Source organism: Poromitra crassiceps, assembly GCF_964638095.1.
Source record: "Poromitra crassiceps genome assembly, chromosome: 7".
In the NCBI taxonomy this organism is placed as follows: domain Eukaryota; kingdom Metazoa; phylum Chordata; class Actinopteri; order Beryciformes; family Melamphaidae; genus Poromitra; species Poromitra crassiceps.
The window spans coordinates 24,857,976-24,872,816 of NC_139628.1; the positions used below are offsets into that span (position 1 = coordinate 24,857,976).

The window sequence follows — 14,841 nt, forward strand, 5'->3', positions numbered from 1 at the left end:
ATATTTCTGCAGTTTGCCGAATGCTGAGAAAAAGGAAGTGCTGTGGCGTTGCGCTCTGGTGAAAACCGTCTATAGATGTGTCTATTTAAAAGATGCAGCGCCTCTGTTTTTGAAAACTGCACCCTCAGACGTGTGAACCAGCAGAGCCGAGAGAACAGTGTGGTTTAACTGTTCCACTCATACAGCACGCTCGTCAAAATAGACTCAATTATTATTATTGCTCAGATGGAGGCTGATGATGATGTGAACCATGTATACGTCCATATTGAACAGCATGTGTACTTAACCTGTATCGTAAATCCACATAATTTCCAGTTGTCATCAACAATGAATGTACACAATACCTATAAATATGAGCGTACAAAACACCTGTATTTTATTATGAAATATACACTTAACTAATGCTCTTACAAAGAGATTTGAAAATAGCTGGCGACGTATAGCAGACTTATTTGGTTCTTCATCGACCGCTTCATCAGTTTATTTTCATCTACTGTTTCTCTAAATACAGTGTGGGCTTTCTAAAATGGTTAAATATTAAATTTGTCTTAATAAACAACAACATTAATGACTATTTTGCTGTTAGCTAACCGACTCACTTAGGGAACTAGACAACAACCAAGCAAAATAATAATACTGTAGCCAGCTACAGTATTATTCTCAAGTATGTTTGAGCACTAAAATATTGCAGTTAGTATACATTTAAAATCCCCCCCACATGCTTATGCAGGTTATATCATGCATGGCCAGTTTCTGATGCAGTAGAGTAACTTACAATACATAAGTCAAAACATACTCAAAGAAGTAACATGCTACCAGAATGTTACTTGAAGCACAAGTACACAAAAAAAACAAATCTATTTCTAAAGCAAAGGCAAGTCTTCCCTTCTTCAGCCAGGTGTCTGTTCATTCAGTGACCTATAACACACACAGGATATACACAGACAACAGTTAAGATGGTGAAAGAAATCACTATGCACTGTAAAACTATCCATCTTTATGATATATTTAAACTTCCTGCCCTTTGAAATGCGAGTGACTTGTTCCCAGATGGTTATATGAAAACAAAGCATCCAGCAGCGCTAGGTTAAGAACCTACTGTATATCTGCACAGTTAATCAAGACAGATCCTATAAAATAGCATTTAGTCAAATTTAGAGAAAAGAGATGATGACAGCTCAGTCTCACCTACTGCACATTTGCATAGATGCAGTTCTCTGTTAGAAGCAGGTTGTTTCCTGATGAGGGCATGTAGGGTCTTGCAGGAAAGCTGGGCAGTCCTGGTTCTGCTTTGGAAACAAGTAGAATGATCTCAGCCTGTTGGCAGAACTGTTTATTTTCCATAAGAAGAAAACGACATTAAGATCATCTGTAGAAACGGTCCATAATGGCCCACCGTCAGGCCTGTTCTTGGGGCAGTCGATGCCTACCAGCCGACACGTCAGCGACGTAATGATGATGACATCATCAGCGATGACAATGATGTCATAGCATAGAGTTCACCTGTGAGGTCATCGGCGATGTCAGACATAACACCGATGATGTCATAGCTACCTCGAACGTTGTGACATCACCAATGACGTGATGTCATACAACGGAACGCGACCATATAAACAAAGTGTTCCGTGACGCTACACCACATCCGAGAGATTCCTGCTTGATTCCTTCGAGATTCCAGAGATTCCATACCTCTACACCCTAATAATGTCAACCATTAGCACAACCTATTGCGGACCCGAATTGAACCCCTGCTGTCTTACAACCAGCCAGGCCCTGCTGACCAACTGCCTTACACACAGACAGGTCAACAGTGGTAATTCAATCGCGTCCCAGGACCGACCAGTCGGCCCCTATCTCCATCTCCGTGATTCTGATCGATCACAGGCCGTGAGCCTTCATACACGATCCAGCACACTTCACGAGGCAAGCCCCAAAGCTTTGCCCCCAGCGAGCACACTAGCTTCGCTACAATTTGGTCCTTCGAGCCGGATCAGAGGACTTGCGATGCTCAGAGATGGAACAGGAGTCAGGTGAGCTCGCTCTGGTCACGGCACCTCACCGACCAGAGGAGCAATCCCTTCCCCACCAGATCATCGAATCTGGATACAGCAGAGTATCCAGCAGGAGTAGTACTCAGGGGTCCCCCCTACACTCCCACCAGAGGATCCACCAGGGGCAGGAACTCATCCGTAGCCACCAGGAAAACCGACTCCCTGCTCAGGCAGACCAGGCAAGGGCCGATCTTCTAGCTCGAGAAAAGGCTAAGTTTGACGCTACGATCGTTCGCCAAAGGGAGACCAACCAGGACATCACTGAATGCAGCCCCCAGGAAAACCGATTCTGTGCTCGGTTAGCACAACATGAGGCAGATTATGCTCAGCTAAGGGCTGAGTTTAAGGCAGATGAAGCTGCAGATAACCTTATGGAGCTCCTATTGATCAAGTTCAGAGCCCTACCGGCCTCTGGCCATGCTATCGCTAGGAGGAAGGCACACCAAGCAACATTACATGAAGAGACCCTAAGGATGGAAGCCGTAATGGCGCAGGTCTGTGCTAGGTTCCAGGCCGAGGTCCTCCAAGTTAGAGAGCAGATAACTGCTCCAGAGCCAACGACCCAAACTACGGAACCCACTGTTCCAGTGCCAATACCACCAACACTCCCACGTAGGACATGTCCACCGACAAAGGTCGCCGACCCTGAGCATACCATAGAGTGCAACGGGGCGGCCAAGCCTGCCACCGGGATACACCAGACTCAGGGAGGCATGGCGAACGCTGGGACCAACAGCACAGGGCACAGCCAGCCGGACGGCGTCAATCATTCCCACAAGATAGCTGGACACGACAGCTGGGACCCCCCCAGAGGACGGGACCAGCCATCTCAACTACCTATTCCCAGAATTCACCTCCTGGCCCTGCCCGGGCTCATGGAGACAACTCCAGCCAAGGCCTCCAGGGAGGCCAAGAAGTCCGAGCAAGTGGAGCAAGTGGACATGCCTTTGCGGACGGCGAGGCAGGAGCCCCAGATGCTTCACGGGGCGGCCATCTCCCTCATCGCCTCGCCGGCAATTTGCCCAGAGCAGACCTATTGCACCAAGAGAGCCTTTACGGAACCGAACCTTGGTCTAGGCGAGCAACCTTACCCCATCACCGCCCTGCAGCAGGAATCCCGCCCGAGGAATTTGCCCCTCCATCAGTTCAGGAGGATCCATCTTATCCTGCTCATACAGCACCTATGGAAATGGGAACCAGGCTGGGATGATCCAGTCCTACCTGAGTCCTTCCTGCAGGCCTGGGAAGAGTGGGAGGACAAGACACCGCAATCACAGGTAGCTGTTGTGGTCGACACTGCGTGGGGAAGGCCCCTTCCCGCACTCACCACCAGCAGTCGGGGTTGCGGATCCCCCTTCCCTCTTCTCAGCCCAGATCGCTGGCCAAAGACACCCCGACTCCACACGACCGCGGATAAGAGCGAGGAGTTGAAGCCAAGCTACGGTGGCCTCAGGTCGGCTCCCCCCATGCTGGAGGAGTGTACGACCTTCGGTGCTCTCAGTGAGGATGCCACACCGGCGCTCCACGGGGCGGCCAACGAGGCACTAGGGGCAGAGGCCTCCCTCCAACGAGGGCAGACAAATGGCTTCCGCACCGACCCTACGCCGCTGAGGTTCCTTGACTGGAAACTCAAGCCACCAGAACCAGAGGCTCCTCACTACCGCAGTAGCTGGGTAGACCCCCGGCTCCTGAGCGGCTCCCGCGCTGACCTCACGCCGCTGAGTTTCCTCAACTGGAAGCTCAAGCCCCCAGAGGCCATTACAGCTCGCTACTGCAGTAGGATCCCACACACATCCTGGCCAACGAGGACAGTCACCAAATCTTGGCTCTTGTGATGTACGGGACTGGACAACGGCGCGCGAAACCGTGCCTACACCCGGCTGGTGGCCAGGCGGACCACAGCCCCCCTCACTCCCAGAATAATCAACCAAGCCCTGCCTATACCAGGTGGGACTGGAGGGCCATTCCGGCCATTTCTGGAAGAATACAGATTCCCCACAGGAATCTGGGAGCGGCTGTAGAAACGGTCCATAATGGCCCACCGTCAGGCCTGTTCTTGGGGCAGTCGATGCCTACCAGCCGACACGTCAGCGACGTAATGATGATGACATCATCAGCGATGACAATGATGTCATAGCATAGAGTTCACCTGTGAGGTCATCGGCGATGTCAGACATAACACCGATGATGTCATAGCTACCTCGAACGTTGTGACATCACCAATGACGTGATGTCATACAACGGAATGCGACCATATAAACAAAGTGTTCCGTGACGCTACACCACATCCGAGAGATTCCTGCTTGATTCCTTCGAGATTCCAGAGATTCCATACCTCTACACCCTAATAATGTCAACCATTAGCACAACCTATTGCGGACCCGAATTGAACCCCTGCTGTCTTACAACCAGCCAGGCCCTGCTGACCAACTGCCTTACACACAGACAGGTCAACAGTGGTAATTCAATCGCGTCCCAGGACCGACCAGTCGGCCCCTATCTCCATCTCCGTGATTCTGATCGATCACAGCCCGTGAGCCTTCATACATGATCCAGCACACTTCACGAGGCAAGCCCCAAAGCTTTGCCCCCAGCGAGCACACTAGCTTCGCTACATCATCATTCAAGCTGCAGTGTTGTTCATAGTTCTTATGGATGCCCTTAGCTTGGAAATAGCTAATTTATATGGGAATACAAATATGGTAATAAAAGGTCCTAATGCAATAAGTGGCTGGCAGTTAGATAGATAGATAGATAGATAGATAGATAGATAGATACCTCCAGACATAGTGCCTCTAAGTTACTCCATCAACCTACATGATCTATTGTAGTGTGTGTGACAAGCTAAACCTTCATCCTTGCTACAGAGCCTATAGAGAGAGGACCTTCTATCTGTTTCTGTCTGTGGGTTTCTCGTGTGGTTTGTGTCAGAGAAGCTCAAATGATCACCAGCATCTGAAGCGGCTCGAACAAAACTCGCCTGCTAAACAGACGAGACAAACCACACCATTTTACTTATGAAGCTAGAAAAATCTAATGGGATGGCCTAAATTGGCTTTTTATTTTGAAACTCTTGTGTCGTGAGTGTGCTTCTTCCTGAATAAATGCACGATATGTTTTCTATAATTTAATCAAGTGATAAGAACAGAGGTTTACGGCATGACAAAGAAAATAATTGGGCCCCTGAACAAAAGCCAAGCAAATGTAAATGAAGAATAACATAAATAAAGTCACATACCTCTCTCCCTCTTGTATTTTGTAACAGCAGCATACGTTGTCTTGGTTGAATTTGTGACAATGTCGTCTCCAGAGACTGAAATATAAACACGAAACAAAAGGTAGGTAGGCAGACGGATAGGTTAACCTGGAGGGGGGGAAATCCTCCTTTACATCTTAGCCAGCCATTTATGCTAACATAGAGTGTTAAGATTTCATTTTGTCTTCACAAAAGTTCAAACATCTGCTAAAGGGAAGAATGAGATAATTTACTTACAATGCAAATAAACATTTGACAAATGTATCTGCAAACTTCTGAATATGACATTGATACTACGGGAGTGATCTGTCATATTTCATTATGATTACTGACATTTATTTCAAGAGTATTCAACCGACACACAATGTTTTGTAACAATTGTGTCCAATGTTGTAGTTTTCTTTTTTAATTTACATTTGTACCTCAAGACATAACACAATTACTCTATTGAACTTTTTAACCTTTTATACTATATACAGTCCTGCAAACGACATCATGTCTTCCCCATTGCTACAGAGTCTGCAGAGGGTTTGACAAACCCTGTTTGGACTCATTGTTACAGTCGCAGCAAGAGGCGATGCAGCTCGCCAATTCAACTGACAGGACTATGTGGGTCCAAGTACTACAGGGATGGAACAGACAAATTAATCAAAATAAATTAAAGTAAAATGAAAGTAAATTATAATAGTTAGGCTGTGCTGTTTTCCTTTAAGAAAAACAAGATATTAAGACCCTATATGCGACTGAATGGCTTGTTAAGGTGGGCATTGTTTTTTTTTGCGGGGTTGCTAGGTTGGAGTCTAGGCAAGTTAAGATCAGAAAATAACAATATAGTGATACTTGGTTGGAGTTCCTCACCTGCTCGCTCCTCCCTGCCTGAGGAAATGCAGAACACCACTGAGACAGAAAAGCATAAACAGATGCATCAATAATAGGAAAAGAAGAGGCATTTAAGGGCAGATATTTCCAAAACACTGCATCAAATATATTAGCGTGTTCCTGTGAGTAGTTCTGTGTTGACCTATCTCCCTCTGTGTGACAACATGGATTGTGTGAACTACACCATTGCATAAAAAAAAAAAAAAAAAAAAAAAAAACTTTGTAGAAAAAAAGTGTTGTCAAGTTTATCAGATACATTGAAGCCATATTGTTCATAGCATAATGGTCAGGTTATTCACAATGACTAAACTTTCTTTTGGAATATCTGCCTCTTGTTCTTGGCAATTTATGACTGAAAAAGATTTGTGTTTGCAATTTTATTTTTCAATGAACTTAAGAGTAAATCAATACTAAATCACAAGGTAGTGTTTCTGCTGCTCTGCTCTCTATGGGCTCAAACCTAAGAGCACTGATGTCAAATCAGTGATTTTAACTTTGCCAGACGATGCTAAACACCTGCTAACTACCAAACCTATGTGGAAGAACCTGCTTTCAATATACTTTGTGTCCTTGTTTACTCAAGTGTTTATTTGGGCGGGTACTTGTATTATATTAGTAGGTAGGTGTTTTTCTGTACCTTTGTGTTTCACATAGTAAAGCAGTCCCACCACCGCCAACAGCAGAGCCACCACTACAACAGTGACAACGGTCCATGGGAAGTGACGAGGGGAAGGAGGAGTTTCTTCAACTGCTGGAAAGATGATAGAGAGTACATGAGACAAAGTGGTATCTTAAAGCTGCAATATGATTTAAAAAAAATCAACATACTAAAATATATACTGTACATTATCAGACTGTGTTCAGGCCCAAATGCCCTGTTTGTCTGAAACTGGCTTTTCAATAACGTTGGGGTGTTTTTTCTTCTTTTCTTTTTCTTCTTCTTCTTATTGTGTGTGTGTGTGTGTGTGTGTGTGTGTGTGTGTGTGTGTGTGTGTGTGTGTGTGTGTGTGTGTGTGTGTGTGTGCGTGTGTGTCGGGGGGTGTCAACCATTTTCTCCAGGCGCAGTTTATACATTACATTACATTTTAAGTTACATTTTAGCCCCCCAGCTATTCTCACATACAGTGAATCAAAGTTGACATTTGCTTATCTCTTGATAACATTGCTATATGAATGGACTTCTATTTTCTTGTTACTGTATTATTAAAAATACATAAAATATTTACTGACATACTGACAAAGAAAGAAGAGAATAAGAAAAGAACAAACATAAGCTAAATGATCTCTACCCCATTCCTTTTCCATTGAGCATTTTCGATAATAAATAAATAAATAAATAAATAAATAAATAAATAATAGGTGCCCTTCTACACAAGTACAGCACACACACAAAGATTAAGGCAGCCAATCTCACACAAAATGGCACAGTGACCTACTCTACATGAATGGACTTCCCACCAAGTCTCAAAGGATGGGTAAGTAAGTATTTAATATCATCTACATGAATCATGCAAACAGCCAAAGATCATCTTGATTAAGTTTGGAAACACTGTTGTCTTACCTCTCACAGCCAGCGGGCTCTCTGGTGATTCTCCAACAGCAGCGATGTTGCACTTGTACCGGCCTTCATCATCAGATTTAGAAACATTGTTGAGGGTCATCTCTCCTGTAGAGCCGGTCCCGATGAGGAGGCCATCTTTATAGAAATCAGCTGGGAGGTTGGGAGTCGGCTTGCTTCGACAGCGTAGAGTCACAGCATCTCCCTCCGTCACAGGGAGGACAGGACTTTCCAAGATCACAGCTGGACATGTGGACATGTAAAAACTGATTGTATAATAATGTTAAACGTGACTTTCATACAAAAGCCTGCTGTCTCATAATCAGTGTTGGGCAGTAACAGAAAGTGTGTGGTTTTATTACTTTCCCCAGTAACTAGTAATGTAAGGGATTACAATTTCCAAAAAGTAATTATATTACAGTTACTAATCCAACTAACTTCAAGTTACTGCATTACATTCTCCAGCACTGCCACAGCACTAAACAAAGTGTGGAGATAGGTCTGGCTATGCGAGACTACTGCTTTGCCAGAACGTGATTTGTTTTTTCTCGTACAGGCAAACAAATAAAAAAGTATAGAGGTTGGCTGATTGTTAATTTAATTTAATTCAATTATTCATTTGAGGAGAATGCACATTGGATAATTTCCAACTGCTGTCCCTTGAAACCTTGAAAGTTAGAATTGCCAGTCCCACACAAACACGGGGAGAACATGCAAACTCCACACAGGAAGGACGTGGGACGGCCCGGGGTTCGAACCAGCCGATATCTTCTTGCTGTGAGGCAGCAGCGCTAACCACTGAGCCAGCTCCTCCTGTAAGGTTAATTATTGTTCCAATAAAGTGGATTCAGTTCTAATAAGCTGGCTAAACAGGTTGTAAGGGGGAGTAGCGGAAGTAATATAGTAATGTAACGAGTAACATAACGAATTACCTTTGATACCATAATAAGTAAGGTAATCATGTTAGTTTTTAATGGAGTAATCAGTAATAAGTAACTAATTACACTTCCCGAGTAACTTGCCCAGCACTGTTCATAATGGAAATCAGTAATGGCAGAGGGGAAATATACAAGAGGGGGGCAAGGAGGGGAGGGAAAAGGGGCCATAGCTATAGGGATAGGAAGATGCTAGAGAGTCTGGGAATGGCTAGGGGGGTGTGGGTTGGTGGGGGTCATGGGAAAAGGGGCCGTAGCTGGGATAGGAAGGTGCTAGAGAGTCAGGATTCGAGGGGTGGGTAGGGGGAGTGGCTAGAGGAATGTGGGTGGTGGGAGCAGGCTTGCTGCCGTGAAGCTGAATGACACCACTGTGCTGTGAACTTAAAGCTTAGCGCTTGTTGGAGTTGAACTCTTCAGTTATAAACATACCAGTGAAAATGATGGTGACAGCGTTGCTTCTTTTCCCCTGTCCTTCACACCAGTATTCACCACTGTCACCGACATAGGGAGTTTTAACTGTGTAGGAGGGCCCAGGTGCTCCCCAGTCAGCGGGAAATGGACTCTCTTCTTCCCTGATCGTCCTCATAACTCCCCATCCAGTCGAGCCAGCAAAGCCCTCACACTTAAACGAGACAGACTCATATTCTAAGAACTGCAGTCTGTTAGGAACAACAACAATACGAGGATCTGAGAAAGAGAAGCGGAGAGAAAGAGAGACATTCAATTAAGTGATCTGCTCCAAAATGAGATATCTACCGTTTGAGAAATATATATACGTACTCTAACAAAATAATCAATAGCACAAAATCTAAATGGAGATCGAAACAAAACTGACGTTTATAAGATGGATCCTCTAGATCAGGGGTGCCCAAATTATTTCCCATGAAGGGCCAAAACTCAATCTGGGTGGAGGGCCGAGGGCCAAAAATAAACGTTGTGGAATTACATTAAAATGTATTGTGTTTTATAGAAAATTAACATTCTAAATCTAAAATAACAGTTCAATATAATAATCTACTTTTTATCTGTTTGGTAATTGTAATAATTTGCAATTGGTTATATATATATAAAAAAAACATCTGCATTTGTGGGGAGCTTAAACATTTAATCAGTAAACACCCAGTTAAAAACAGTTGTATTTTCCACCTTTGTAATCAAGAGAGAAATTTGACTTAATTCACAACTTGAAAAATCCTCAAGGTACTTTGAAAATCAGTTTCGTAGTGGCGACGTATATTGTACTCTTTCAAAACAGCCACATGAGACAAACCGCTGTTGAATTTACTTCGGGAAAAAAAATACTCTTGCTGAGCTGGTGTAAAGCCAGTGACTGGGGAGGCATCAAATATCAGAGCTCACCCCCCAACCAGGTGATTCAGCCAACCAATCAGGAGCAATCAATCCTCAGATAGCAATGCCTCACACCCGTGTGATAGTCAGGAAGAGAGAATACCAGCTGCACAAAATTAACGTTAATCATAGATAGAAGAGTCCCGACATCTCCATGCAGGCATGGACTGGATAATCGGGCACGTCGGGCAACTGCAAAAAAAAAAAATCGGGCCAAAAAAAAAAAATGTTTTTTTTTTTTTACCCCCAAATCCGTGGCGGGCCAAAAAAAAAAGAGCGCGGGCCAAACTTGGCCCGCGGGCTCCAAATTGGGCACCACTCTAGATTTTACAGAGAGTGAATGATGAACTTCAGGGTTTTGCTTCAAATATGGAAATATAATGAAGAGCCATGAATACGAGGCAATGGCATGCGCTTCTCTAAGAAAACACTTTCAAAGCCTTTATTTGACTGCACAAGGCTGCACCAGTTCAAAGTTGCACCCGATTCGTTTTCATTCAAGTGTGAACACCCCAAAATTCTCTGAGCATCTCTCTACAACAAACTGCAGCCAAGGCTGCGTTCCTCCTCTGGGCCAAACACTTAAACAAACAGCATAACATGTATGTAAGCTATAGGAAAATAAACACTTATACAGCATAACATGTATGTAAGCTATAGGAAAATAAACAGTTGTACACATACAGTACAACATGTATGTAAGCTATAGAAAAATAAAGTCGCATTTTTTTCTTTCTTTGGCTTCTATTTCAATTATTATTTTATTCTTTATTTTAATTCTCTATTGTTTTTTACAGACTTAAATTTGGAGAAGCATAAAGCAAGGATGCGCTCAGGTGTCCCCTCTCAACCTGGATGCTTTGGAATCAAACCTCACTAAACATAAAATTGTGCATCTCTCTGCAGTCTACTTACCACCTGTCCGAGCAGAGTAACCGTCTCTGCAGTCTACTTACCACCTGTCTGAGCAGAGTAACCGTCTCTGCAGTCTACTTACCACCTGTCTGAGAAGAGTAACCATGTCGGCAGTCTACTTACCACCTGTCTGAGCAGAGTAACCATGTCGGCAGTCTACTTACCACCTGTCTGAGAAGAGTAACCATGTCGGCAGTCTACTTACCACCTGTCTCAGCAGAGTAACCATGTCAGCAGTCTACTTACCACCTGTCTGAGAAGAGTAACCATGTCGGCAGTCTACTTACCACCTGTCTGAGAAGAGTAACCATGTCGGCAGTCTACTTACCACCTGTCTCAGCAGAGTAACCATGTCGGCAGTCTACTTACCACCTGTCTGAGAAGAGTAACCATGTCGGCAGTCTACTTACCACCTGTCTCAGCAGAGTAACCATGTTGGCAGTCTACTTACCACCTGTCTGAGCAGAGTAACCATGTCGGCAGTCTACTTACCACCTGTCTGAGCAGAGTAACCATGTCGGCGGTCTACTTACCACCTGTCTGAGCAGAGTAACCGTGTCGACAGTCTACTTACGACCTGTCTGAGCAGAGTAACCGTGTCGGCAGTCTACATACCACGTGTCTGAGCAGAGTAACCATCTCTGCAGTCTACTTACCACCTGTCTGAGCAGAGTAACCGTGTCGGCAGTCTACTTACCACGTGTCTGAGCATAGTAACCATCTCTGCAGTCTACTTACCACCTGTCTGAGCAGAGTAACCGTGTCGGCAGTCTACTTGCCACCTGTCTGAGCAGAGTAACGTGTCGGCAGTCTACTTGCCACCTGTCTGAGCAGAGTAACCGTGTCGGCAGTCTACTTGCCACCTGTCTGAGCAGAGTAACGTGTCGGCAGTCTACTTACCACCTGTCTGAGCAGAGTAACTGTGTCGGAGTCTACTTACCACCTGTCTGAGCATAGTAACCGTCTCTGCAGTCTACTTACTTTACTTTACTTTACTTTATTTCATTTGGCAGACGCCTTTATCCATAGCAGAGCAGAGTAACCGTGTTGGTAGTCTACTTACCACCTGTCTGAGCAGAGTAACCGTGCTCAACTTGCACAACCAGCAGCAGCAGCAGCAATGCGTTCATCCCTGGAGAGACAAAGGAAGAGAGTATATTCAGGGTTGCCAGAGGAGATTGACAGTTTCCAGCTCAAATCTTTGCCAGAAACCTGTAAAAAAAAGTATTTAATAATTACTATTAGCAATTTATTTGCCGCATTCCTACACCACCTAAACTCTTGGATTAAGTCACGAAACAAAATGCTAAATGTTAACCAAAAATGCAAAATTATGTTATATTACTAGATTTCAGCATATAGGCTACGTATTCATGATTTTGCAATAGGCATACTAACCTAAAAACCTATTATTGGGAATTGTGAGAAAGTTTCAGAGCGACCCTCACTCCTGCGTGATCGAGAGACGCAGTGTTTTTGTGTGTGTGTTTTTGACCATTAATGACAGCTTGTTTGGTAATGTTTTCACAATATTTTTCTAAACGAAGCAAAATGTTGTCAAGCAGCCCAAATCTACCAGCCCAAGTTCGCAATTTTTCCTGCCCGCACTGTAATCAAAAGTAGCCCAATCGGGCAGTTTAATCTGGCAGCAACTTTCAACTGTCATTGTTTTATCTGGCACAACCTTTGGCCTATGACCTTTGACCGTTGTATGCATTCATATTGGTTGCTTGTGATGATGTCGATTCGGGAATTTGAGCAGCAACTAAATGCCTAAAATGTAAATGGCAGGAATTAAATTGAATTCAGCTTTTCTTGCAGTCTGATGATGTTCTAATATGTCTTCATCAGATGGAATTAATTATGCTGAGGCCTAAAAAGCAAACGTATAAGACGGCGTTCACACCAAACGTGCTTTTTTCAGTAAGAACGCTACGGAAATCATGTTGAGAGCGCTTCCATTGTGCACAAAACACAGCACACGGAGCGTTTTTTGTGTGTGTTTGGTTTTGTTTCCCCCTGCAGTCGCGTGCAGTACAGTTTAGGACACAACGATCACATGGACGGTAGCCAGCTGGTTTTGTCTGTTTGATGTTGTTGACTGTGAACATGAAAGCCAGATTATACAATTCTGGCAGCAGCGGAGGTTGAAGATCCCTCTGGGAGGAGAAAATGTAGGAGGAGTGAAAAGACGCCCAGAACTAATAACTAGACAAATTCCCTACAGGGAAGGGTGGGGAGATGGGGGGGGGGGGGATTCTCTATCCTAGTCTGAGCAGATGCCCTCCTCTCTCACCACAAAAAGAGAGGCATCTTACCACGGAGTCATTACGCCAAAGATACTAATATATAATTCCATAAACACATGCAGCCAGACACCTGACAATACATTGTCAACTCTGTAATCAACCAAGAGACTTTAGGAGCTATAAAACTTGATCTTGTTGCTATCAGTACGATTATGTCTAACTATCAGTGTTGGTGGTAACTCATTATAAAAGTAACCTATTACATGTAATATATTACTTTTAGCAGTAACTCAGTAATATAACTAATTACCAATATGATGTCAGTAATATTAGATACAATCATTTCCTAATCAAATTGTGTGTTTTAATGCAAATAACCACTATAGATGACAAAAACAAAGGAAAAGGATAACATTTAGAATTTTGGACGGTTTACACACTGACTTGAAGATGGTATAAATCATCTTTCGGGATGTTCCGGAGCAGCGATCTCATACCTGCTACTGCAGTTATTTTGGTGAAAGTAATGCAAAAGTAGTGTGATAAGTAATGAGTTACTCTACACAGACAGTAATATTGTAAAGTAAGTTATTACTTTCAAATAAAAGTAACTAGTAATACATTTTGAAAGTAACTTGCCCAACACTGCTAACTATAGGCTGGGCAATAATTCAACATTATTGTTTATCGTCTTTCAGGGGAATCATATCATGATGATATGGTGATTTTGGGTTATTTACTCACTTCACTTACTTTACAAAATGAAATAAGAAACATTTTTTTGTATTATTTAAATATTTCTATTTTCTTTTGGGATCACACCTAACATTACCATTCAGTTAAACTGGATTTAAGGAGTTTTTGCATACGTGAGCCATATCGTGAGATATACTGATACCAAAAATAATCTTTGACATTATCGTGATGTTGATTTCAACCATATCTCCCAGCACTAATAATCCTCGTTTTGATTGTTAACATTGTTTTGATTACTTTTCAACTTCAAGCGTCCTCCTTTTTTCATCGTTTTGTGATTTGTAAAACAGAAATGAGGAGAGTCACTACTCACCCAGTGTGAGGCAGAGAGCTGCACCCTTCATGCTGTCTTGCTGCTGACTGTCTGAGAATCAGACTGAAGAACAGCCAAGTCTAATATCATGAAGGTGGGAACCTCCCCTTCCTGTGGAGCGCATTTCTGCTGTGGACACAACAGGCAACAGCATGTTAAGAGTTAACAGCTTTTGCTTCAGTAAGAATCAAAGTTTCTCAAACTTGAGGGGGGGGGGGGGGAGATCAACTCTAGTCCAGGGATTCTCAACCTTTTTCATCCCAAGGACCCCCAATTTAGTCCACATACCCCTATTTGATGATAATTTGTCCCTCGGACCCAAATCTGATGAGATTTTCTATTGTTAAATATGATTTAGTCCAGAATCCCATGCCTATCTGTATTGTAGGTAGAGAGACTTCTTGTTCACTTCTTGTATATTAAAGTTTAATCATTAATTTTGCTGGAGTCCCCCTGAAGCACCCCTGGTGGTCATTGAACATGATGTCCTAATCACCAAATGTTGTCAAAATTGTGTCCCTCTCTATAAATCAGAAAATCTTAAACATTTCCACATGGATCTGAACCACAGAATCTCCG

General features: G+C 43.6%; 1 protein-coding gene across 1 annotated transcript; it reads right to left on the reverse strand.

Moving 5' to 3' along the window:
• Window positions 1-863: 863 nt before the first annotated feature.
• LOC310779485 (low affinity immunoglobulin gamma Fc region receptor III-A-like) lies at window positions 864-14,293 on the reverse strand (the record flags this gene model as incomplete). The annotated part of the gene is made up of 9 exons (XM_083640017.1): window positions 864-918; window positions 1,189-1,289; window positions 5,290-5,364; window positions 6,166-6,204; window positions 6,824-6,937; window positions 7,748-7,987; window positions 9,109-9,366; window positions 12,008-12,076; window positions 14,263-14,293. 8 exons carry the CDS (start codon window positions 14,291-14,293, stop codon window positions 1,189-1,191), a joined length of 927 nt encoding a protein of 308 aa, XP_083496143.1. The 3' UTR covers window positions 864-918.
• Window positions 14,294-14,841: the final 548 nt, after the last annotated feature.